This window comes from Crassostrea angulata, chromosome 8 (assembly GCF_025612915.1).
Source record: "Crassostrea angulata isolate pt1a10 chromosome 8, ASM2561291v2, whole genome shotgun sequence".
Lineage (NCBI taxonomy): Eukaryota > Metazoa > Mollusca > Bivalvia > Ostreida > Ostreidae > Magallana > Magallana angulata.
The window spans coordinates 28,278,981-28,306,951 of NC_069118.1; the positions used below are offsets into that span (position 1 = coordinate 28,278,981).

A 27,971-nucleotide genomic window follows, 5' to 3' on the forward strand; every position below is an offset into this window, starting at 1 on the left:
AGCATTGCAACAAGTCACACCCAGGCATGCATTGTTGGTCCTATTAGTCGACACAGACCCAAGTCATCAGATCCCCCATCCAAATCCAACACACCAAAATTTCGCCCCGCAAAATAACATCAATTTTTGTCCCTTACGCCCAAGGCATTATCAGCCACCAAGACCAAGATTTCATGCACCTAGGTTCAACTCCAATTAAGACCTCCGTTTTAGACCAATACCTCGCTACATATCCAGATATTCAGAATGCTCAATTTTTATTAAATGGTTTCAAATCTGGCTTTTACTTAAATAACACAATGCCCAAGAGTCTACTTAAAATCCAAAAACATGACGTCCGCGAGTGAACATGCTGATCAACTTTTGGCTACCATTGAGAAAGAAAAATTACGTTAGGAAGGATGTTAGGCCCCTTTTCCCAACCCACTTTTTCCAACATTAGGTGTAACCCTGTTGGGGTCCTGCCCAAGAAAGATGGAGGCTACAGGTTAATTTCAAATTTGTCAGCGCCCATTGGCAATAGCGTCAACGAGCATATTGATCCAATTCTGTGCTCAGTGTCTTAATCTTCTTTTGATCAGGCTATTTCTATGATCCAAGAGAATGGTAAAGGGGCATTGCTTTGTAAAATGGATTTGTCTAGCGCAGTCAGATTTTACCTATTCACCCTTCAGATTTTTCACTGTTAGGAATATGTTTTCAAGAAAAATACTATTTTGATAGATGCATGCCCTTTGATTGTTCCATAGCTTGTTCATCTTTTGAAAAATTCTCATCATTTTTGCATTGGCTAGTAGCTCAAAAGTCTCAAAATATACATTATCTTGATGATTTTTTGTTTGTTGGCAAGCAAAATACATTACAATGTTCAAAGATTGCTGAAATGTTCAAGTTAACTTGCAGAGTTGGGCGTCCCAATAAACGACAAAAAAACTGAGGGCCCATGTACTCGTCTATCTTTCTTAGGACAAGGTATTGATACTATAGGTAAGGTCATTTTTAGTCCTGACATAAAGATTGCGGCACTTCAGTCCAAGCTTTTTCTATTACTTCTTCTAAAAAAGGCACCCTGAAAGAAATGGAATCTCTTTGTGGCTCGCTTAACTTTTTCGCCAAAGCCATCCCTGGTAGCAGGGCTTTTAACCGCAGGTTTTATAACACAACAATTGGTATTAAGAAACATTACCACCTGATCAAGGTCACACAAGCAGTTAAAGAGGATGCTAGAATCTGGCTCACATTTTTTAACCAATACAATGGGCGTTCACCATTTCCAGAACTATACTGGTCTGATAAAGAAACCCTAAACCTCTTTATCGATAGTTGTGGTTCCTATGGGGGAGGTGCGATTTTCCAGAATCACTGGGTTGTCATATCCTGGCCAGGGTCTTTGGGTCCAGATATTAGAAGAGATATTACATTTTTGGAATTAGTGCCTATTCTTGTGGCCATCTGGATTTCGGCAGATCAATTTACAGCTAAGAACTTGCTAATAAACACTGACAACATAGCTCTGGTCGACAAATTGAATGCCAAGTCTAGTAAGTCTCAACGTGTCATGTCTCTTGTAAGACCATTGGTATTATTATGCATGAAAAATAACATTTAGATTAAAACTAAGCATATCCCAGGTTACCAAAATTCCATTGCTGATTCAATTTCTCGATTTCAGTGGGAAAGATTCAGATCCCTGGCTACGCAGGCAGACAAGACTCCAGCCCGTTTACCTCCGGAATTGTTGTCCCTCTTTGACCCCATGTAGAATGTTTACTTGAAGCAGCAATATCCAAAAATACTGCTTCAACGTACCAAAAAGGCATAAATTCCTTTGAAACTTTTTGTACCAAACACAATTTTATCTTTTGTTGGCCTCCACCAGTGGACCACATAATCAACTACATCGCATACCTGCATGCAAATAAAGTGTGCTATTCAACAACGAGATGTTATTTGAGCGGTATTAGTTACAAGCTTCAGTTAAAGGGTCAAATTGACAACACTTAAACTTTCATAGTTAAAAAAAAGTTAGAAGGTTTCCATCGGTTAAATCCAGCGAAGGATGTACGGTCCCCAATTTCCCTATCTTGTCTCAATAAATAAGTTTATATACTACCTACGGTGTGTACAAGCTTGTACGAAGCTGTTATGTTTTCAGCAGTTTTTCATTTGGCATTTTTTGCATTTTTGCGCATTAGCGAATTTACTTTCACTAGTAACGACGCACCAGCCTTATTATTTCAAGACGTGACCATTAATCAAACACACATTAGTCTGTATAGTAAAGGTTCAAAAACAGACCAATACAATAGGGTTACTAAGCTACAGATTGAAATAAATTCTCAAACCCAGTCTTTATTCAAGCACATGCGTGAATTTTTGACAGTTAGACCACAAATACAAGGCCTATTTTTCTGCCATCTCAACCACAAACCTCTCACTAAATATCAATTCACATCCGTACTACATAAGTCTGTCAAATTTATTGGCCTTGACACAACAACTTTCAAATCCCACTCATTTAGAATAGGTGGAGCTACACATTTGTACTTACAATGGCATTCGGAGGAGGACTTTAAGTCAAAAGGCAGATGGAAATCTAACGTGTTTTGTTCATATACATGTATCAGATTGTAAAGCACAATTTTATGTGTGTTCATAACAGCCTCGTATTATAATTCAATACTAAGTTTTCAGGTCCCAACACCACGGTCTGGATCATGGTTCGTCAATTATATCAAATATGCATCCCTTCACGCTGTCCAACAATTTGAAAACCCCCACCTAGACCTTCAGAAACATATTATCTCAGTATTTTGGCACGGAAAGAGTGGTATGGTCTGGGAGGCTGCAAAAATTCATGAAATTAACCGTTATTAACCTACAAACAATTCTGGCGAATACTAGATTCATATGGTCCCAGATACTCCCACGAAATTACTACAGACAAACGTTATCAATTATTGCCGGCGAGACCGCTTGAAAAAGAATTAACAAATCATTAGCCCCATTTACATGTATAGTCAAGCGTAAGGGCGCCTGCTTAAAGTACCCTGATCTACAACAAAATATTACCGTGATGGTGTACATTTGTCTGATACTGCTCAGAATACATATTTGAAAACCATACGTGCTGGCCTCCTAAACATACTACATAATAGTGTTAAAGTCTATGCTAAATCCCACGCCGAGTAGTTCCGCAGTCTTATTGTCATGGCATTTGTACAAAATTTTGACCGCTTGTGGCGGATGTCTTCATGCATCATATCATAGATTTTCCATACATGAAGACATATAGCCGAATTTTGCTTAAGCCTCCCCCGGATTCTGTTTACTTCCAGGTCCGTGGCCAATAATCGGACTTACTTTAATTGACACTTTGTTTGATTCAGACATTGATTGACAGGGAGTCATTGAATACACTGAATGATTGAATAATTCTATTGATACATTGCAGTGGGTTGATTGTCATAATTGAATACATTGAGTAATCAATTAAATTGATACATTGATTGTCATATTGAGACATTCACTAAAGCAAAACATTAATTATACTTTATTGATTTGCATAGCGATTGATTGATTGAAATATTGATTGAATGAATGATTGATTGATTCATCTTGATTGACTGTTTGGTTCATTGAAGATCTAAAATCATAACAACCCAAAAGTCGATGTTGATCATTTAACTTACTCTATTGCTATATTTGCAATATTTTGCATACAATTGAATAGTTTATGATGTACTGATATATTAAAATAAAGCCATGCCAATACGGTGGTGATAATGTATTCTATTGAAATAATACGAATTTTAAGTTTTCTTGACGTTTACCGATAAAACGCGGTTCAACTTTAAACCAGCAGGTACTGTATACTTTTTTCATATGCAATGTTTTATTCAAAGCCTGTGTTCAGTGATTTTTAAATATGTCAGATTTTTAGTAATTTTATCAACATTGACATGTAGAAGCTAATTTTCTAATTTATTATTTTTTATCATCATAAAATTGAAAATCAGGAATGACATTTGTATGCACATGTAAATCTGTTCAAAATAACAGAAATAAAATAAAAATATTTAAGTAAAGTTAAAATTTCCAATTAAGTATGTTATTTTAAAACATTATCCTAGTGGCATAGTGTCCTACGTAATAGGTCTCAACTGTAATTTAACTGCACGACTGTTATATGCTTCGTTTAATTCTAACAAAAACTAAGTTTTGTCCACTGGTATATATACAAACACGACCTATTAGGAAAACTTGCGAAACTGAGATTTTCTCCCTCATATTGGTTGATCACATTTTTGAAAATAAGCTTAGTGCAGTATCCATAACAACATATCAATACTAGCAAAGACTCAAATATTCTGAATGTTTAAGAAGAACTTCATAATAATGTTGCAATTTAAAATCAATGCATCAAACTAATAATGATTTTATCATATTTTATTAATAAACCCAAGATTACACTATTGTTTGCTTGCTTTTTTTCTTCGTGTGTTGTAAGATATATATCAGATACACCGAGTTCAGGAATTATATATTTCATTAAACTGTAATATTAGAAATTTTCAACTCTGTCGTGAAACAATTATTGATACAAGTACATATAATTAACTTAAAGAAATTCTTTACAAACAATCTGAAATACGATATACACGTATGCTTATTTCTTCACTTTAATCGTCTTTAAAAACTTATTTGATGAGCCATCTATAAAATCAGACAAAATATTCAAAAAGGAGTATGCATTTAAGGTGGTATGGGACATCTGTCGGTATTAATGTGAATTAAAGTACATTATAATTGAAATACTTTCACCGGTTTAGAATTTTTAAATCTTAAAATATCTTACCAAAAAAAATCTTTAAAAAATATTTGGAGAGGTAGAAATTAATAAAAAAAAAAAAAAAGAGCGGGATTCGAACTCATGACTTATACATTTTTAGTAAACTCTCTGGCATTCAGAAGTTGGAGTTCTATTCGCTTTTCGCTATTCACTATTCAAAATACCGTAAACATGCTAAAAGACTTAAATTCAAAATTTCATATAAACTTCCCTATTTAATTGAATAAACCCAGTTTTATAGTAAAAAAATTACTTGCTGACCTAACCTGAACATTGACATAATGAACACGACCAGTAAGAGGCTTAGCTAGCCTGGCGAAAAATGCAACATTTCGTATAATTCAGTTATAATGGGATTTCTTTTCTTTCGAGGGGCTGGCTAACACCCTGTGTCCCGTATTTGGGCATTCATATTTAGTGAGGATGGGACCGCGGGACAGCCCAGTCGACCCTCAAAAGGAATTGGGTTTAACCGACAAGTAAGAGGCTTAGCTAGCCTTGTGAAAAATGCGAATTTCGTATAATACAGTTATAATGGGATTTCTTTTCTTTCGAGGGCTTGGCTAACACCCTGTGTCCCGTATTTGGGCATTCATATTTAGTGAGGATGGGACCGCGGGACAGCCCAGTCGACCCTCAAAAGAAATTGGGTTTAACCGACAAGTAAGAGGCTTAGCTAGCCTTGTGAAAAATGCGAATTTCGTATAATACAGTTATAATGGGATTTCTTTTCTTTCGAGGGGCTGGCTAACACCCTGTATCCCATATTTGGGCCTTCATATTTAGTGAGGATGGGGCCCGGGACAGCCCAGTCGATCCTCAAAAGGAAATGGGTTTACACGACCAGTAAGAGGCTTAGCTAGCCTTGCGAAAAATGCAACATTTCGTATAATACAGCTATAATGGGATTTCATTCGAGGGGCTGGCTAACACCCTGTATCCAATATTTGGGCCTTCATATTTAGTGAGGATGGGGCCCCGGGACAAACCAGTCGACCCTCAAAAGGAATTGGGTTTACACGACCAGTAAGAGGCTTAGCTAGCCTGGCGAAAAATGCGACATTTCGTATACTAGTAATACAGTTTTAATGGGATTTCTTTCGAGGGGCTGGCTAACACCCTGTATCCCATATTTGGGCCTTCATATTTGTTGAGGATAGGGGCTTAGGGGTAGCCCAGTCGATCCTCAAAAGGAATTGGGTCTACACGACCAGTAAGAGGCTTAGCTAGCCTGGCGAAAAATGCGAAATTTTGTAAAATACAGTTATAAAGGGATTTCTTTCGAGGGGCTGGCTAACACCCTGTATCGCATATTCGGGCCTTCATATTTGCTGAGGATAGGGGCCCCGGGACAGCCCAGTCGACCATTAAAAGGAATTAGGTTTACACGACCAGTAAGAGGCTTAGCTAGCCTGGTGAAAAATGCGAAATTTCGTATACTAGTCATACAGTTTTAATGGGATTTCTTTCGAAGGGCTGGCTAACACCCTGTATCCAATATTTGGGCCTTCATATTTGGTGAGGATGGGGCCCCGGGACAACCTGGTCTTTTGTTGTTGTAGCGCTTAATAAGGAATCGAAATTTTGTAATTTACACCTTATTTTACATGTCGCTTTGTAATTTGAATTAGTTTATTTCATAGTTATGTCTAATTATTTCTTCTCTCTTTGCTGAAATGCGAGATATTCATTCATATTTTACTTCAAGATGAAAATGAAAATGTTTCTCTATGTGGAGGAAAGGTAAAGTTAGACACTGTTTGTATCTCTTTTTTTTTCTCTTTTTTTCAGTGGATTTTAAAAAGAAATTTCAACTTGTTTACATGTAGGGGAGACATGATCAGAGCTCATTTCAGACATTGCGGAATAAAAAATGTACAACTTACATAAAACATTTATTAGAATAGCCAGGATCGATCTCAAAAGTTTTTGAAGATTTATCACTTATTCGCTTTTTTCATATACGTAGGTCCAATTATACTCTTTTATCCCGGGCGACTCCCAAAAACTACGATAGGGTTTGCAGCCTTAATGTTTATTAATTCAAATATTCAAGAATTGTTTTGAAATCATTCACGTTCCAATCGAGTGAGATTTCATGTTCTGACAACCCCTTCCTTTTCCATTATAAATTCGAAAGTGAACATTGAGGGCACAGTTTCGCATCTAAAGTGTCAATTGGCATTATATATATTTTTTATAGATACCAAAGAAAATCCCACTGTACAAAGAGTTGGCAATTATATGTGTAGATCTAGAGGGGGGTCAGATACCCCCCCCCCCCAACAAAATTATATTTCAGTCCCCTCCTTTAGGGTGATTTTTTCTAGATCTTGAAGACATCGTCTCTATATGTATATTATACAAACACATTAATCATAGATACACATCTGTGAAATGCCCACTTAGTGACGGGACGATGCCCGGATTCAGAAAATTTTCAGTGAGGGAGGAGGCTCTGAGAGATAATTTTGTTTGGCAGGGGGTGGGCAACTCTCTACTCTAAATCCATGCACGGACATGGTTTTTTCTATAGTAACATAACCTGTAACCCCCCACCCCCACCCCACCCCCCCCCCCCCCGCTGTACATACCAAAACATATTTTAAAGAAAAAAATTGGCTTGCAAATATTTATTTCGTGATTTTAATCAATGTTGCACTATTTGTTTAAATCAATATTGATGTTATAAATCTATGTCTCTTCTACAACCACAACAAACTCGCTTGCAAAGCATTTGCGTGCATTTCAGTCAACACTGGTGTGCTGTCCTCGCCCTACTGTAAACGTACTACCTTTGGCTGTGTATTCTGTTTTAGCGCTTTTGGCGGAATGGTGCAACCGTTAAATCAAGTACATTGCCAAATATCATGCATATATGTATAAGAATAGTCACATTCAAGAATACACTAATTCAAATCCACGCCAACTTGTTCAAAAACTAATTTTGCATAATATCGTACAGGCCAAATATAATACGTTTACAGTATTCCTAGTCTGAATCTGTCGTAAATTGTATATACATGTATCAGGCACTTATGATCTGTTTTGAAACTGAGTGCCAGAATTATCCGATATCTTGATAAGCAAATACTTATTTTATAAATTATAAAAGTCTTCAAAGTTATAACTTATCATAAATTCTGTTTTTAAGCCTCATTCTTTTTATAGCTGTTGAGTAAATAGTAATTTTCAACTGCTAGTAGGAAAGAAATATATTAAATTTGTGATATCTAAAACAAAAGAAAATGTCTCCCAATTCAGCGATATGAAAGCACAATCAAAGCATTTTATATTCTGTTAAGATATCAGCAAGCTTGGTGGAAGTACATGTAATTGCATTTAAATAATAATTAAATTCTTTCTCCAATCAAAGTGATCTTTATTTATTCCTGGATTCCGTGGTACTAAACGGATAAGAATGATTCCCGGTCCTATAAACTCCTGAGGCCCAATTCTCACCAAATATGAAGACCCAAATATGGGATACAGGGTGTTACTGGTCGTGTAAACCCAATTGCTTTTGAGGGTCGACTGGGCTGTCCAAGGGCCCCTATTCTCACCAAATATGAAGGCTCAAATATGGGATACAGGATGTTAGCCAGCCCCTCGAAAGAAATCCCATTATAGCTGTATTATAAGAAATGTCGCATTTTTCGCCAGGCTAGCTAAGCCTCTTACTGGTCGTGTAAACCCAATTCCTTTTGAGGGTCGACTGGGCTGTCCCGGGGACCATATCCTCTCCAAATATGAAGGCCCAAATACGGGATACAGGGTGTTAGCCAGCCCCTCGAAAGAAATCCCATTATAACTGTATTATACGAAATGTCGCATTTTTCGCAAGGCTAGCTAAGCCTCTTACTGGTCGTGTAAAACCAATTCTTTTTTAGGGTCGACTGGGCTGTCCCGGGGCCCCATCTTCTTCAAACATGAAGGCCCATATGTGATACAGGGTGTAAACCAGCCCCTTGAAAGAAATCCCATTATAATTGTATTATACGAAATGTCACATTTTTTGCCACGCTAGCTAAGTATGTTAATGGCCGTGTAAACCCAATTCCATTTGAGGATCGACTGGGATGTCCAGGGGCACCATCCCCAACAAATATTAAGGCCCAAATATGAGATACATGTACAGGGTGTTAGCCAGCCCCTTCAAAGATATCCCATCTTAATAGTGTTATACGAAATTTCCTATTTTTGCATGCCTATAGCTAGCAAAGCATGTTAATGGCAGAGTAAACCCATTTCCTTTTGAGGGTCGACTGGACTTCCCCAGGGCCCCATCCTCACTAAATATGAAGGCCCAAATATGGGATACAGGGTGTTATCCAGCCCTTGAAAGAAATCCTGTCTTAATTGTATTTTACGCAATATCCAATTTTGGCCAGGCTATTTTAGCCTTTTTATGGCCGTGTAAACCCATTTCCTTTTGAGGGTCGACTGGGCTGTCTCAGGGCCCAATCCTCACCAAATATGAAGGCCGAAAAATGAGATTCAGGGTGTTAGCCAGCACCTTCAGAGATAATCCATCATAATTGTATTATACGAAATTTCTTTATATTTCCAGTCTTGTTAATGGCTGTGTAATCCCAATTCCCAAGGGTCGACTGGACTTCTCCAGGGCCATATCCCCACCAGATATGAGGCCAAAATATGGGATACAGGGTGTAGCTAAGTAGCTAAGCCTGTTAATGATGTGGAAACCTAATTCCTTTTGAGAGTCGACTGGACTTCTCCGGGGCCATATCCCCACCAAATATGAAGGCACAAATATGGGATACAGGGTGTAAGCCAGCCCCTTGAAAGAAATCCTATTATAATTGCATTATACGAAATTTCCTATTTTCGCCAGGCTATCTTAGCCTGTTAATGGCCGTTTAAACCAAATTTCTATTTAGGGTCGACTGGGCTGTCCCGGGCCCCATCCCCACTAAAGATGGAGGCCCAAAAATGGGATACAGGGTGTTAGCCAGCCCCTCGAAAGATATCCAATCGTAATTGTATTGTACGAATTTTTCTAATTTTGCCGGGCTAACTAAGCCTTTTACCGGTCGTGTAAACCCAATTCCTTTTGAGAGTCGTCTGGGCAGTCCCAGGGCCCTATCCCCACCAAATATAAAGGCCCAAATATGGGTTACAGGGTGTAAGCCAGTCCCTTGAAAGATATCCCACCTGAACATTGACATAATGATCACGAACAGTAAGAGGCTTAGGTAGCCTGGCGAAAAATGCGAGATTTCGTATTATACTGTTATAACGGGATTTCTTTCAAGGGGCTGGCTAACACCCCTTGAAAGAAATCCCGTTATAACGGTATAATACGAAATGTCGCATTTTTCGCCAGGCTACCGAAGCCTCTTACTGTTCGTGTTCATTATGTCAATGTTCAGGTTAGGTCAGCAAGTAATTTTTACTATAAAACTTTTTTTTCACTTAAAAAGGGAAGTTTATATGAAATTTTGAATTTACGTTTATTAGCATGTTTACGGGTATTTGAATAGCGAACCGACCATGCACAGAATTCTTTTCGCAATTCAAATAGTGAATAGCGAAAAGCGAATAGAACTCCAACTTCTGAATGCCTTGGTTTTATTGTTTATTTTGTTCAGCAATACGTCACAACATGGAAGTGCCCATTAACACCTTAAAGGGTGCCTGTAGTGCCGGTCAATTTTTTATATAATGGAGATCAATGTGTAAAAACATCATCCTGAAAATTTTACAGCGATTGCATAAGTAGTTTTCAAGATGTTTGGGGAAAACCCGATTTCACACCTGAACGAGTTTTGAATCAAGCCGATTTGGCGCGAGATGAACTGTGACGTCACGGGGTCAACACCGCTGTAACTGTTCGTTTTCTTGCATTGTGAACATTTTTTTCTGTTGTTTTATTTCCTTATCAACTCTGGATGACTAAATATACTGTTGTTTGAGTTTAAACCTGTATTTTATCGAACAAAAATGCCGAATTCGGAAAATTATTTGCTTCAAGAATTTAGTCAAATTTGTAACACATTTTGCATATAAATGCACAGCATATGTAGCAAAATGACAATTAATCAAAGCACTATTGTTATAAGCAAAACATTTTGTAAATATTGTCATTCTTTCGAATGATTTTTCCGAGACATTATCAACTGATTAATGATATTGATAATACATATCAGGCACGTAGCATCGATTTTGAAAGTGGGGGGGGGGGGGGGGGGGCAGACTCATCCAAAAAATCTTGACAAGCAAATAGAAAAACAAAAGAAAGGAAATGGCAGTTTCCAAAAATCTTCAAAATCCTAATCCTTTTTACGTACTACCAAAAAAGTGGGGGGGGGGGGCAACTCCATGTTAATTCAATTTTTACTATGTAAATTTAAGAAAATTATTTGGTGCGAGAAAAAGTGGGGAGGGGGGGGGGGGGAGGCATTTATTTCGAACGTAAGTCTACTTTTTGATAGTCGCATTCACGATTCTTTCATCACTGATTGACGGACTATACACATATTTTAGCTTACGAATGCTTGATTTTACACATTCTAATTTATTTTTCTGTTTTATTTTTTAACAGTTGAGTAGCTTATTATACACAAAGCAATTTACCAGTCTAGAGGTGTGAAACCCTCTCTTTGTTCACCAGACTCGTGAACCATGTGTATGCATACCCCAGATGCACGGCGTGTGTCTGGAGCAGTGGCTACGTTAGTTTGCCTGTTTACCTGTGTCATTGTCTCGGATCACTCGTGTGTGAAAGGATATTATGTAAGCAAAAAATGGAAAATGAACACAAATCTGCCCATGCAAGCGTTTTAAGATATCGTATTCATCGGTAAAAAGGCAACGAGAATAGCAAATTATAAAATCCTTTAAAAAGAAATATGACTGTAATAAATAATTACGGATACAAATTTCTGAATCTTCAATACTTAAAATAACTAGATACGTCAAAACATCTGACCTATATCAATCATTCTGGCTGAAAAATTGAATTTAATTTGTATAGCTTTGTAAAGAAATTCCCCTCCTGTTGACCTCGTGACGTCACTTCCGCTGAAGCCTCGTTATCGCCTAATTCTGTTTTTTAGCTCTTGATTAGATTTCCCAAAGCAGGTAAAAATAGCCACTTTAAAGTGGTGTAACTCCGTTATTTTTGCATCGATTTCGATGCAATTTTTTGCATTAAATTCTGGTAAATAACTTTTTGACAAAAATTCCACATCGGCTGGGCTGCAAGTACCCTTTAAGGAAAATACATGTACGTCCTATCATTATGTCGATTTACGTAAGAAAACATATTCTTTTTAAAGGTTTGTCATCAGTTCACTGTGTATATTGTCTATGAATCATTAGTGTCTTTATATACGATGTTTTTATCCCTATAATTAATCATAGTTTTAACAAGGCATGTACCACTATCGCATGAATAATCCTTCTGGTGTTAAATAGTTAATGAATATCAGACTTTTGAGTCGATCAATGTTTGTTTTCCTTACATGACGAATATTTAAAAAAATATACTTGCATCGGACATTTAGACAACAATTACATGTACTATTTTATGAAAAAAATATCTTAATTAAAATTCTTTATAATAAAGAATAATAGTGACAACAACGTGAAAAAAACATACATTGAAAAACACTCAAATCTTCATTTTTATCTCATTAAAAATAACATTCGACTTGAAAAACCTCTACCATGCAAAAATGTTTGGAGAGGGTGATAATTTTAAGAAATATAACTCTCATCCGTGAGGTATGCCGGTCCATTAAACTCGAAATATAGGCGACTTTTTGTCACTCTACTATACGCGTAAGAAATTATTTCAATATGAAATTAACTGAATTTTCAAAATTAATTTGGTAATGATTCGAAAGTTATATCATCAGTATTTTGAGCCAACACATCTATTAGGTTAGTAATCAGAGAATAATTATATACGTGTAACGACCAAATAAACATTCAAAATATTATGCGACAATTAATACCAATGTATTTAACAACCTACCATCTTGTAAAATATCCTCGGCGGTACTTGATTCAAACCTACATTTGTCTTGGTGATCTATAAATCGTACAACTCTCTCTAAACAAAGGTTTCTAAAAAGAGAAACAATGTTAATGATTATCTGCCATAGAAATATATCTTCATGTTTATGATTTACGTTTCTATAAACCAATTCGTTAATCTAAGAAGAATATTTACAAAATCATTATTAAAAAAAATAATAATGGCGAGTATTACATAAAGAATAACAAAATCTAACAAAGGCTTGTGGGTAAAAAGCAATTTTTAGTTTTAATTAATTGCATACTATCAATTAACGACCAAAGTTACATTAATAAATCAAAATCATTCAATATACATTATTTTAACATATTGTGTTGTCAAGTCAGATTTATATCTTTAACTAATTTACCTATTGATATACAAGGACGTTGTAGCATGTATAACTAAATAGAAATCTACAAAAAAAAAAAATTATAATTACAGTTTTAAAAAACCAGTTAATGTAAACAGACATTTTTCAACGTTTGATCAAATATTTAAAAAAAATCATTATTTTGAAAATTGGAAAACATTCTCTTTTGTATCTTTTTAAGTTTGTTTTTTGTTTTGTTTTGTTTGTTTGTTTGTTTGTTTGTTGTTTCTTTCTTTTTTTTTTCTTTTTTTTTTTTTGGTTTCTTCAATTGCACATATTTCAGCTTGTCTGTAAATATGTGGCGTTATCAAAGCAATTTTTATTAACAATGCTAAAATGTACATTGTACATACATAATTAATCTCTCAAAATCTATCATTGTAATATTCTGAAAATGTTGACATTCCGGAAATATATTTTGTTGACGGTTGATAATCAATCCGTCAATTGTCCTTTCTTTTTCTATTTTGACCAGCTCCAGTGGATAAAGATTTTTTTTTAATTATCATTTGTCAGTTTCTTTAACAATATAATTATACACAAACAAATTGTTGATTTTAACTTTACAGTCATCATTATATTATCATATTTCGCCGATGACTATTTGATTTATAGATATTTACAGATTTATTCGCTCTTGATTGATACATGGTAGGATATGCAATGCGGCCATCGTTTGAATTGTTAAATTCACGTTAAAGTTTATAATTAGTGAGAATGCTCAATTAAAAATGGCAATTAAACTGTTTTATTTCAGTTGTTCAGCCCTTTTGTAAAAAATTATGAATGCCTAAACAAAAACCCAGTCAGCCGCAGGCCGACGTGCACGCAAAAGACGAGCTGTGCAAAAACCACGGAAAACGGAATAAGGATAGGGCCAGCAGGGATGCGCCAGAGACCTTGAATCGTGTTCCAATGGAGCAGGCTGAAGGTACTAATGTGTCAAATACTCTTTGCATAGAAACGGTAGGTGTTACACCACACTAATTTTCTTTGTGGTACAGTCTGAGCGAATCATTACGAATAAAAATTATTGAAGGAAAATATGTAGATATGGCCTTGTTATTGAAAAATTCTAACATTGATGATACAGTTATTGAAAGCTGTCCTTGTTGTTGGAAATGATGGTCAAATGGTCAGTTAATCAAGGTCTGAATTAAAATTATCTCCACTGAAAAATGGACGGATGCATTCTTGATCTTTGTAAGTATATTTACATCTGTCCATGTAAGCAAATTTCAAGACATGCTGAAATATATGCATGATGTTAGGACAGGGGCTGATAGGTCGGCAGGTTGGAAGTTGTATGATGAACAATACAGTAAAAATTGCAATGAATCCTGCAAAATCTTGGGCTTCAGTTTACTCAGAGTTATGGGTTATGTACATGGTAGGTGGGCAGCAAAATTCCTCAGCATCAGGGCTTACAATGGGAATAAGTCCTACACTTTTAATTTCCAGGGATTCTTCTTTAAAAACCAATGTGTGTATGACCACAGTTGTATTAAATGTGGGCAAGGCCACTGCATGATTAACTGTCCTATGTCCATACATGTGTCAAATAGGCAGTCCCTTTTTAGCCCAAGACAAGCAGCAAGGCTAGGACATGAACAAGGATTTAGACCACAGGGAGCCAATTTTACAAGACCCCCAAGATTTTCAACCCCCAGGCCTAGGTTTATGGGACCTAGGTCACACCCCAATTAATGTTTCGCATATTTCTATATATCTTGACAAGTATCCTATAAGTATCCTATAAGACAGGTTGCTAAAGAAAATTTTCAAGGTTTTGAATATGGTTTCATGCATAATTATCAAGGCCCTTCAATTAGTGTTCTTTCAAATAATTCATTATCAGCTGACCAACTCCAAGCCCAGTTAGATGACAAAATATGGAATGCAAATAAATTAGAGAAGGAAGAGTAATGGGTCCTTTTTCACGTCCCCCAATGCCAAATATTCATATTTCCCCTGTAGGATTATTACCCAAATCTAGTGGTGGCTTGAGAATAATAACTTATTTGTCATACCCTCCATCACAGGGAATTAATCTTTTTTATAAATCTATATTCATGCACACCAAATATACTGCTTTTGATACAATTGTTGATATGATAGCCATGTTAGGGCCTTTAGCTGAGTTAGATAAGGTGGATGTCAAAAATGCTTTTCGTTTGTTACCAACACATCCAGGGGACTTTGATTTGCTGGGTTTAAGTTTTAAGAATCAATTCTACATTGACAAGTGTTTACCAACCGGCTGCTCAATATCATGTGCTATATTTGATAAGTGTTTAACATTTTTGTGGTGGATTGTTAAAGAAAAGGCAGGTTTATCCACGTTAGAACATGATTTAAAACAAACTGTAGATTGTAGGAATTTGATGGACAATTTTAAGCAAACATGCGATGAATTAAGTATTCCATTGGCAGATATTAAAACACAGGGTCCAGTGACTTGTCTTGTTTTTCTTAGTTTGGAAATTGATATTATCCAAAGGTGTATTAGAATTCCTACATCAAAGATTCTAGAATTAAAAGGTTTATCAAAAATGTTGATTGATATAAAAAAGTCAAAAGGAAGGAACTAGAATCATTAGTTGGTAAATTAAACTTCTTTAGTAAAGCTGTTAGGGGCAGCAGAGCATTTAATTATTTTATGTTGCTTAAATTGGAGTGGCTAATCCAAATTTTAAGAATAGGATATCTAAGGCAGTTGGGGAGGACATATTTATGCTTGGTTTTTTGGATAACTTTAATGGGATAACTTTCTTTCCACAGCAGGAATGGGTCATTTCGAGAGTGTTACAGATGTAAACTGATAGTGCGGGATCTATTGGTGTGTTACAGCTGTAAACTGATAGTGCAGAATCTATTGGTGTGTTACAGCTGTAAACTGATAGTGCAGGATCTATTGGTCTTGGCTGTGGTTGGGTTTTTTTTTCTCAGAATAGTTGGATGTATTTTGAATGGCCATTTGATTGGGAGAGTGAAGCAGTGATGAGAGATATTACTTTCCTTGAGTTGGTTCCCATTGTATTACATGTATCAGTAATGACATTGACTAGGTACTTCAGTTGTAAGAAAATCCAGTTTTATACTGATAACAATACTTTAATAAGCATTATTAATACACAGTCTTCAAGGTCCAAGAGAATCGTGTCCCTACTCAGGGAGTTGGTCTTAATATTAATGCAATTTAATATTACATTTAAAGCTAAACATATTCCTGGCGTAGATAATTCTGTATCAGATGCTATTTCTCGCAAACAATGGGAAATGTTTCGTCGATTGGCACCATTGGCGAAGAACGATCCGGAGACAATCCCATTAGAGTTTCGGAGGCTAAGCTTGCAGGTGAGGCATCGAGATTGTTAATACAATCGCCGAATACAACATCTGCATATAGCACAGGGTTGAATGCATTTGAACATTTTTTTTTAATTAAGGCTAAAATTTCGAATCATTGGCTACCTCCGCTAGAACATATCGTCAATTTTATAGCTCATCTGTCATTACATTGCAGCCATTGGTTACCAATGCAAAATCAATGGTTATCTCGACAGAGCCAATAGTTTCATAGTTTCAAAATTGATAGATGGGCTTAGGAGATTGAAGGGAAAAGCAGATAGTAGGCTTCCAATTACAGAGCAAATTTTTTGGTATAACTGTTGGGGCATTGTGCAATATTTGTTCTAATACTTATGAATCTACATTATTCACTGCAGCATATACTCCGGCTTCTTTGCCTTCCTTAGAGTAGGGAAAATAGTATTGACTAAGGGTAATTATCATAATTCAATACTTGTTATTAATGATGTAAGATTGGAGAACAACCAGCTAACCATTACAATTAAGTCTTCCAAAACGGACCAATTAGGGAAATAGACAACAATAGCGCTTAACTCTTATAGCTTCTTTATTTGCCCCGAGAAGTGTATGTTAAGTTTTTTTGCAGATACGACCAAAGTTGTCAGGTCCTTTGTTCTGTCAGTTTGGGGGAAACCTTTGACAAGATATCAGTTTGCTGGTGGAAATCTAGTGCTTTTAAAACATACATAAGGTCACTACTCACACAATTTTCACCTCTCTGTTAATTTTCCTTAACATTTCAGAGCTTACTCTTACAAGTGTTTGGCTGGTTGGTTCTTCAATCATAAAGCGTACAGCCCTATAAGCAAGAGTACGACCTGGGGGAACAAGTCTTAGACTGAAAAGCATGGAAAATGAGTTATGGTGGCATAAATATATGGGTTTAAAATTTGTCGACATGACTAAGACGTTAAGGTACCTGGCTACATTGCAAGACGCTCCTTAATTTAACATGATGCATTGTGTTGACAACGATTTAGGCCAAGTTCAATTGTCTAAATTGTTGTAGAGAATCAAGTGGGACATCAGACTTAAAGCATCATTTTTTTCTGATTGTCAGCTTGTCTGGACCTTCATTTAGCCAGAATTACATGGAGGTACTCGCAGAAGCCTAGGTCGATGGAGCAAGCTAAAAATAGGGTCAATAGGTTAGCTGCGAAAGAGGTTTCAGCTTGTGGATGGAAAATGCTAGAACACTAGGAAACTACCCCTTTCTGTTTAATATTCAGGGAGCATCAAAATATTTTGTTAGGGACGGGAGTAGCAGATACTTTCTAGTGTCATAAACTCTGGAAGTTAAATTGTGTCAAGACCTGAAGGGGAGAATATGAATATCTATGTTTAGGAGTTATGGCTACAGTGGTATAGAATTGAAGGCTCCTACCCCACCATGTGGCGGTGGGCTGCCTGATTATTGTGTAATCATACTAATATTTAAACATTCATTCAGGAGGCCCAAGTGGCGAAATCCTCACCTTCAATTCCAAATTTTGGACTATGCTTGTTGACGTTGAATGTTGTTGTGTTAAAAAAGTTATAGTTGGTTTGATATAACAAAAACTCTCAATTCTTGAAAAAATATCAATTTATTCAAACATGAAGTTAATATAATATAACAATATAATTTAATTCTGGTTGAAACGCGGCATTTGATTGGATAGAAAAATTTAGTTAAATTTGTATAACCTGGTTTGCACGTCACAAGACACGTCACAATGCACCAACGTACTAATTCACTTGACGTTACGTTTGAATTTTGAACAGATTTATATCATTTTTAAAAGTAAAACGGACTCAATTTGTACCGCAAATTCTAGAAAATTAAATTATAAGGAATGAACTCAATATCTATCCAAGTTATACTTCGCGGATTATAAAGCGTAAATTGCCCCAACCCAGGTTATACGAGTATAACTTGGGTAGACATTGAGTTCATTTCTTAATTAATAGCCATCAGATTATATTGTATTTTTTGTTTATATTTAGCACTTTTAGTCTTTTGATAACTTCATTTTCAAATTTGTTGGAAGAATTCTGTATGGTCTTAAAAAACTAAGATATTGCACTTATAACACTATTAAATTGCATTGTACAAACATTTGTCAAGCTAAATTGTTTTTCAAAATCATGTTGTGATAAAACAAAATCCATCATTATTCAATAAGTCACTATTTTTACACAATGTTCATACCACAATTTGACTTAAATTGTTTTATTACCATCACATGTATTTGTATACAATTGTACCAATCTGGCATAGAAAAGATTTTTTGCTTATATATTCTGTTATCCGAAGCCTGAAATATTGGTAAATATGACTGAAATATATCTTTCCAGAAAACATTTCTATGTTTTATAGTATTATGCATATATTTGTCACCAAAATCAAGCATTTTTTTTTGTAACGTCATTGCCATGGATTTCAAAAAAGATATCCAACCATGGTTTATTATCTTTAAAAAGTCTCCTAATCCAGGAGCATTTTAATGACGTTAAAAAATTGTTAATTTCTAGCATTCTAAATCCCTCTTTAAATGTTGTCATCCCCACACTAGTTTCTATCTTGTATGGTGATATACTTGCTGAGAAACTTTTTGGAACCAATCCAAACATTTTTTTGTTTTCGACCTGTTGATCTTTAGTCCTGAGAAAGTAGAAAAAACTACAGTGTCAAGTGCAGCAAAAAGTGATTTTTGTGAACCATCAAGTACATGTACTTAAGTTATGTCATCCGCATATTGGGATATCTAAAGTTCTTTACCATTAACCACAATAACTTTTATACTTGTATTTTGTTTTACTATAATAGCTAAAACTTCTGCACATAGAATAAATAAATATGGAGCAATATGATCCCCCTGTCTGCATCCTCTACATATATCAAACTGTTCTGTAAGGAAATCACAATGCAAGATTGATGCTTTCATCTGTGTATTTAAAAATTTTATCAATGTAATCATATTTTCCCCAAAACCCGAATATTCCAAAACTTTATATATTAAATAGATTTCCAAGATATGAAATCAAAAGCTTTCTCAATATCTATAAGCACAAGTAAACCAGGATTTTTTTTTTCCAGAAATTGTCTGGGTTTGTCCCCTTTTAGTAAATATGTTATAATTACTAGTCTTTGTGATATAGGGATCTCTTTTTTAAAAGCAAAAATATGGTTTACAGCAGAAACTATGTAATGTTTGAAATCCATCCGAAACAACTTTAAAAAATCAACAGTAAAACTATCATTGCCTGGAAATTTGTTATTTTTTCATATTTTTCAACACATTGCACATCTCACATTCTGATATGTTGCCTTCATGAAGTAGATGCATCTAACCTTGGAATGTCAGTTTTTTTTTATTATATCTTCAAGATTAATATCTAGAAGATCTGAATCTTTACAAGAAAAAAGATATTCATTAAAAAATTTTGACCTGATGAAGGATACTGCATTGATCGTATATAGTATAACTGTTGTCTGTTTTTTAATAGTTTTGTTAAGAGAGTTGCGAGATTCTAATGAGCAGAAATATTTGCTTGGTTTCTCTCCTTCTTTTACCCACTTAGCCCGGGATCTTATAATATGACCTTGTAGATTTTCCTTTCAAACTTTTTAAAGTTCAGACTTTTTTCCATGCAAAAGCTCAAAATCAATATAAGACTGTGACTCAATATTGTGAAAACAGTATTAACTGATGATCTTAGTGTCCTGTTTTCTGTATGCAAATGTCATTGATTGATCTTTTGTTCTCCTACGTCATATAATGGCCTTTAATGTAATCGTCAATATGACTTTCGGTCTTCATACTGTTTTTATCATTAATATATGTTTTATGGTACCCATGCTATGTCTATTACTGATCACAGTAAAGATAAAAAAAAACTTTCATTGTGTCATCACAGTTGTGTCGATCTGAGGCATCCAGCCAATTTTACTATTTTCGTATGCATTGCATCCTGCACTACTTTATTTACTATGTAATGACAACTTAATGTAAATGTTTAATTACATGTTAATTTCTTAAACTGTTTTCTACTGTGTTTGCCTTGAAGGTAATACATTTATACAATTACAAGCATAATGTTTAAATCACGTTTTTTCTTCACATGCGAAAGAATATTAATCGGAAGTAAAATTAGCATACTAAAAGTGAAGCTTTTTTATGCAATGCTATTTCGGAAATCAACAAAACGGTGCGACGATCTCATCTATCGTGCTGTTTTCAGATACTAAAATGCATTTGCATTACATTAACAGAGCTGACCATGGTATTACATGACGATCATTCCTTTAAAAGAAATACTTCTTTTCATTCACCTTTAGTCTAAATATTGATATAACATAAAAAGTCATCTCAAGCATCCGTAATACTAAGTAATAGAATTATGAATAAAGGTGACTTATTGTCTCTTTATTTATTTAAAATATATAATCAATACACAAACAATATATTTCTTATTGATATTCCCAAACAAAATATGTGATCTCGTGTATATGTTTAAATATGAATATGTACCTAAAACTAAAGTGACTTCCTAGATGATATAAGAATTGTTGTTGTTTTTTTTTTTTTTTTGGGGGGGGGGGGGGTGACCAGCAAAGCTAGATTATCCATAATGGTTAGACGACGTATTAATATAGGTAGCTGTCATTTATATTGTTTTATATTGTTACCGAAGCATAGCCAAAAAATGAATATTGTTTTTATTCCATATGAAAGCAAATACCAGATATTACTGTGTTTTTTCATCAACAAAATTGGACAAATTGAAAATATCCGTACAAAAAGGCCCGCGTTCCAGAAACGTTTAAACTTTTCCAAGAATCTTTATGAAATTTACAATTTGGATTGCGGTTTTTTTAGGGTTTCAATTAAATATGTCACGACACTAAACAGCTAAAATGAAACTAAATGAAGTATTTTTCAGATGCATGCTTAGTGTAGCATTGATATTATTCAGATTTGTGAATCCGAAGCATATAAAATATAACAATCACTACAAAATTTGAAAATTATAGTAAAGTTTACTAATTGAAAGAACAATATTTATTTATGATCTCATTTCATTAATGAATAGCTTTAACACTCAATGTCTCTTAACTAATTAAGGAGCAATACATTGGATGAAATGCGGTGATAAGGAACAGTGTTCTAAATCAAAAGTTTAAAAGAAAAGTACAAAACAGGAACAAAGCAAATACGGACCTCTACAAAAAATTTAGCGGTAGAGTCAGGTGTCATGGAGGAGTAAGCATCCCCACTTTCCGGTCACGCCCACCGTGTGTTCTTTGACGTTATCGGGGGAAAAGCACATTGAAATTTTTATGAAAATATCTTACTTAAAATCTTCTACTTCAGATAAAAAAAAAACAACTGACACTAGTCACTGAATCAGCAATTTTAACCATCAGATAATCTCACAAATATTCTTCCCAAGCATTGAAGGAAGGGGGCGGGTATATCTGCATATATGCATGTAAAAAAATATCGGGAAAAAATCGAAATAACTATATACGGAAGTAAAACACTGGAATTGAATTAAAGTAAAAGAGATCCCTCCCACCCCCATCCTCTCACCATCGCCATAGATTAGGGTTTTCCTAATCAGGGAATTACTTTTTAAGGTTTTTTTATATGGCTGCATCCCCCTCCAACTTTCAAAAACGATGTTACATGTACGTGTCTGCTTTCCCCTTCTGAAGATTCACGTCCTATATTATTCTGAACAAAATGGACATTATATTACATAAAAACAATTGTTTAATATCGGTACACAAACAATTACATGCCTAAATATTGCATTAATCATTGATTAACAACTTCATGTATCTTTAAATCCTAAAATGTACTGTGCATTTGAAAGTTTACAAAATTGGTTTAACTTCTATTATGTATACAATTTGTTTTATCCTAAAAATGGTAAAAACCGATCATAAGTATATTTTTGAGGCATGCATTATTTATGTGAACGATAAAGAGTTTTATTAGTATGAACCGTAGAAATGAGTTTTTACATGTGTATTTGTAGTTGGTTAGACAGATTAAATCGACAAGTTATAGGAAAGGAACAATAATTAATACTCACATATTATGGTGTATTCAAACACAATTGCCATAACTTAAAAATTCTTAGAGTGTTTTGATTTCTCTATTCGTTCATTAACTTCTTAGTTTTAAATTCAACCAAAATAAGAACATTGTGATAGTTATGCTTCAGAAAGTTTTTAAAGGTCTTTTTTATGGTACCAGATATGCAACCAACGATATTGCTATTTAACAAAAGTTTTACCTTGAAGTAATCCTATATCGTAAATTATGTAGTTGATATCTTTTGGAAAAAACACAATGCGTGCCATTAGGTATAATTTAAAATAAGATAGTATTAAACGGATTTGTTAATGAGGTAACACCATGTCAGCTGTCATCATTTTGTCATCAAGCGTATAAGATTAGATTGAATTTCACTTTGTCCACTATATTTTCAACTCAAATCAATTTTTCTTTTCATTTGCGTTTAGTAAGATATATCTTAGCATGTTTTGAATAACATGATTTGTGTGTTTTGTAAATGACAAGCATGAATGCATACGATTTTAAGGTAAGATTTCTTCCAATTATTTTTAGGAATGCGTATATATTTGAAAAAATTTATCCATTCTTCATTTTAATTCACCCGATCGCGATAACAATGGATTTGTATTAATAATGTTCTAATCAAGCAATATTAAATGCAATTTCAAATTATGAGCAGCTCATTAATTCTACGCTGAGATTAAAAAATTACGGCAATTAATTTTTAAACGCTTTTTGGGAGTTTATTTTAATCAACTCTCCTATGCAGTTAATCTGGCAAACCGAAAGTGAAACAGTGTTTGGACCTTAGCACAAATCATCACCGCTGACAAGTCTTAGTTCTTGAATTTAATAGAAAAATTCGATGTAATGTATGCTGAATCATTGTTTTTTCAAGGAAACTTATCTATAAACACTTTGAAAATAGTCAGAATTAATATATTACGAGCAATTCAGATAGTTTTGTAGTCTCATGTATTCCTACGCCAGAGTTTAATACAATAGTCTCGTTTTACCAAACGCTTGGCTCTCTCCGTAAATCTCCGACAAACAGAGAGGATCTCTTGCTTGTCGGTGATTAACGGAGACAGCTGAGCGTCTGGTTGAACGAGAGTGGAGTTCAATATTAATAGTGCTTGGATCCATACAATTTTTAGAATTGTTTCGATAATTATACCTAGTTTAGAATCTATCTTTGAGTATTACACAACATGATTTATATGGAATTTCTCTAAATTCTAGTCTGAAAAGTCTAATTAAAATTCATACTGTATTATAAAAAAGTATAAAAAAAAGTGTGTAATTTGAATACAGACTAAAAACTAATTGCCACGCAAGATAAGTTGATTTTAAAATAAATGATAATCGATAAAATCAACTCCCGTCGGTACTTCAGTACTCTGATTTTGAAAAGCAAACACAAACTCTCTATGTTTTTGTGCAACATTGATTCCGTTACTTGCTTGGGACCAATAGATTGTTTTCTCTTTTGATTTGGGCAATATTTTCATCCGGGTCGGAGTGGAGCTAGATAAAATCAGTGTTGCCATTTAACCACAGTCGACATTTGTATGTGCTGCATGGATACCTTTCCTATAGAAATAGTTGTAGTCGAGGGGAAAATAAACTAATCTTGGTATTACACAAATAACATTTTGTCACCATATTGACAAAAAAGTAACATACATCACCTATCGATATGTGACAAATACTGTGACCTCTTTACAGTCTTGATTACATATATGTAGAAAAATTACACTTGATACATTGTGTACTCTTTCTGATAGTATTAACTACAATGCAAATGAATTTATGCAAGACAATAGTAAAACATAAATTGACCTGATAATAACATTTTGTGTTAGACCTGCAAAACCTCTTTAACCACTTCATTGACTTGAAATTTTTGTCCTCCTAAATATTAACACGATAAATTAATTTCTTTTCTTAAATGGAACACGCTCTAGATGACCCAACAATAAAAGCAATATCAACTGCTGGTCTTAATGTCTGATTCCTACATGGATATATATTTGATGGACATTTTGCCCTCTTAATTTAACACTGAATGACCTATGATGTAATGCATTATATGTGACATCCGGTTTTCATACATTTTTAATGTTTTGTGTTATATAGTGACTATACTGTTTTGTCTTCTAATCACCATAAGGAAAAAAAATCTTTCTTTTCATAAACCTATTCTCTAAGTACGTTTATTTTTTAAGACAAAGTAAAAAAAAAAATAATCATTTCATACTAAACAATTAAAATGAAACCGAAACAAAGTAATGTTTTTGAGCTGGATTTTTAATCAACTTTTATATTCAGATGCATGGAGGTATGATCAGTGAAGCAATAAAGGGACATTGTCATAGATTTTTAGTGTCACTCGTAGAGTTACAATGTATAAGCAAGATATAGAACATACAATTCTTTGCTATATTAACAAGGCCCGTGTCATGTTTTTTAACATCGGTTCAACACACTGGTAAAAGTGAGCTCTATAACTCTCTTACAACTCTACAGCTGACACTCAGGTTTTGGTTGAATATCGGAAATATCTTACTGTAGCATTGTAAACATTAAAAACGGAATGACAAATTTTAATCCAAATCGTGATCATGCCTCTTTAGTACTTATTAGTTTTAAGAGACCACAACATAAAATATGATACACATTAAAAATTCTAAAATTATTGTAATGGTTTCTTATCGAAGAAACAATATGTATTAATTTTATGATCTCATCAGATCAATGAATATTTTTAACATTTAATATCTTTTATTTCAAGAGCAACACATTGGATAAAAATGCAGATTTAAATTTTATGAGAATTTTCCACTTGAGTATTTCACTGAAGATAAACAAAACAACCGACATTAGATACTGAGTCAGCATTTTCAAACATTGGAAAAGGGATAATTCATAAATATTTTCCACGTATGAAGATTCACTCTTTGATTTATATTGAGATGAACGTGTAAATAAAGTTAGTTGTCTAATAAAGGAATCTTTGTTGTTATTGAACATGGGTGACATTACTTTAAGCATAAGAATGAAAAGAAAGTTTATTAACCCCCCCCCCCCCCCACACACACACACACACACACACACACACACATTTGCGCGTTTACAAATTGCATTGATATTCAATTATCCTTGTATCCTATAATGTAATAACTTTTCAAAGTTTAAAGATTGGATTTAACTACATGAACAATTTTTTTTTGCCCAATTATTGTAAAGCCGATCATGAACATAATTTTGGTGCATTCGTTGTATGAACAAAGGAAAGTTGTATCGTTATGAAATGTAGAAATATTGAGTTCATCTATAGTTGATGTTAGAAATTATAATTACAATTAGTAGGAAAAAAGCAATAAATACTTACATATGATGGTGTATTGATTCACAATGGCCATAATTTGAAAAATTCTTGTAAGTGTTTGGGTCTCTGTATACGTTCATTTACTTCCTGGTATACAATCAACTAAGGAAAGAGAATTGTGATACAGTAAGCTTTAATAGTCATTATCCTGGGTTTACTTCCTTATTGTTCACAATCCTTTCAACGGTGTCTTTATATAACTAGTAACGTTTCACCTTCAAGTAATGATATATCATAAATTATGCAAGTTATACACAAAAAGGTAAAAAGATAAGGATGTCACCAAAGACCGCTTGATGATGAAGAAGTTTAGGAAATGGACTGAGCGCAAAAACGAGCTCACTAATTCTACGTTGATCTTACAAAATAACATTTTAGCTAGCCAAGGGTTTTCAGTCCACTCCGGGGATCAAAAACCCTAGGCTAGCGAAGATGACAAAAAATGGCAATTCGTTTTTCAAGGCTTTTTGGTGGGTTTTTTTTTTCATATTACAAAACACAAGTTCTTGTATCGTGGTGCAACTTTGATTACTGTGGTTTCATCGAAAGTCGTTGAATACCAATATACAAATACAAGATTTCGTTGATAATTATGTTTACGAAATTAAATGCTAATTGAAGTGCAATTTCTATTAACATTTTGCATTGATAGGATCATTGGATACAAATTTACGTATCTTTGAAACTGTGATTTTCACTTTATCCACAAAAATTGTTGCCCTTGAATATTAAGGAAACTAGAGTATGCTATGTTAGTCCCTCGGGACGAATAAATTTCCTTCTGTTTTGTACCCAACAATATTTCATACGTGAGATGGGGGAGGGGTTAAAAAAACAGCTTTGCCCTCAACCATAGCCAACATTTGTATGTGTTGCATGGAGCAGAAATAAACACTTTCATTTTACGTCACACCCTAGAATTTTCTTTTTAACTTTCAGATGTAAACTGAAATATGACCTAAGCCTTGTTTAAATAACAAGAATTGTGGGCTCTGTAACTCGCTTATAACTCCACGACTGACACTCAGATTTTGGTTGACTATTAGAAATGTCTTACTAAAGCATTGTAAACATTAATTAGAGGCCCAGGGGTCATATCGCTCACCTGAGCAATAATAGCCATAACTCGCTTAATGCGCATAAAAGTATCAAATTCGAAACATCCTGACAATAAGGTATAGCTGTAGATTTTAAACAAAAAGCTTTTTAAAAAATCTGTCAATTTTTATCCACATATCACCAAGCCCTTTTTGTTGTTTTATTTTTTTTTTCTTTATTCCTATTTAATCCCCCCCCCCCCTTTTGTGGCCTTATTTATCTCCAGGAAATTATGATCAAATTTCGATCTGCACAATCTGTGCTTTCACATAGGTTTTAGATTTTTTTTTTAGGATGAATGCTTTTTCCTTTCAAATTTTTAATGATTTTTTTGGTATATCTTCCCATGTATAAACTTAACATCCACCATTGTGGCCCTATCATACCCCCCGGGATCAACTTGAATTTACACTATCTGAGGATGCTTGCACACAAATTTAAGGGTTTTTTCCCTAATAGTTTTTGAGAAGAAGATTATAAAAGACTTCTTTTATATGTTCCTGTGTAAAATTGAACCTCACTTTGTGGTCCCATCCTACCCTAGGAGGTCATGATTTGAACAATCTTGAGTTTACACTATCTGAGGATACTTGCACACAAATTTGAGCTTTTCTGGTTAAATAGTTTTGAGAAGAAGGTTTTTAGATATTTTCACTATACATATATTCCTCCGTAAAAATCGAACCCCTCCCCCCTCCAATTATGACCCCACCTTACCCCTGGGGACCATGTTTTGAACAAACATGACGCCAATAACTGGTACAGTAAAT

General features: G+C 34.4%; 1 protein-coding gene across 1 annotated transcript in view; it reads right to left on the reverse strand.

Annotated features, from left to right (window-relative positions):
* LOC128160231 (uncharacterized) overlaps positions 1-27,971 on the reverse strand; it is a 53,094-nt gene that overhangs the window by 22,862 nt on the left and 2,261 nt on the right. The window contains exons 2-4 of the mRNA XM_052823528.1: positions 26,107-26,205; positions 13,267-13,312; positions 12,855-12,946 (exon numbers count right to left, since the gene is read on the reverse strand). Of these exons, the coding sequence (XP_052679488.1) occupies positions 12,855-12,946; positions 13,267-13,312; positions 26,107-26,137 (169 nt within the window). The 5' untranslated portion in view covers positions 26,138-26,205. The remainder of the gene's footprint in view (positions 1-12,854; positions 12,947-13,266; positions 13,313-26,106; positions 26,206-27,971) is intronic.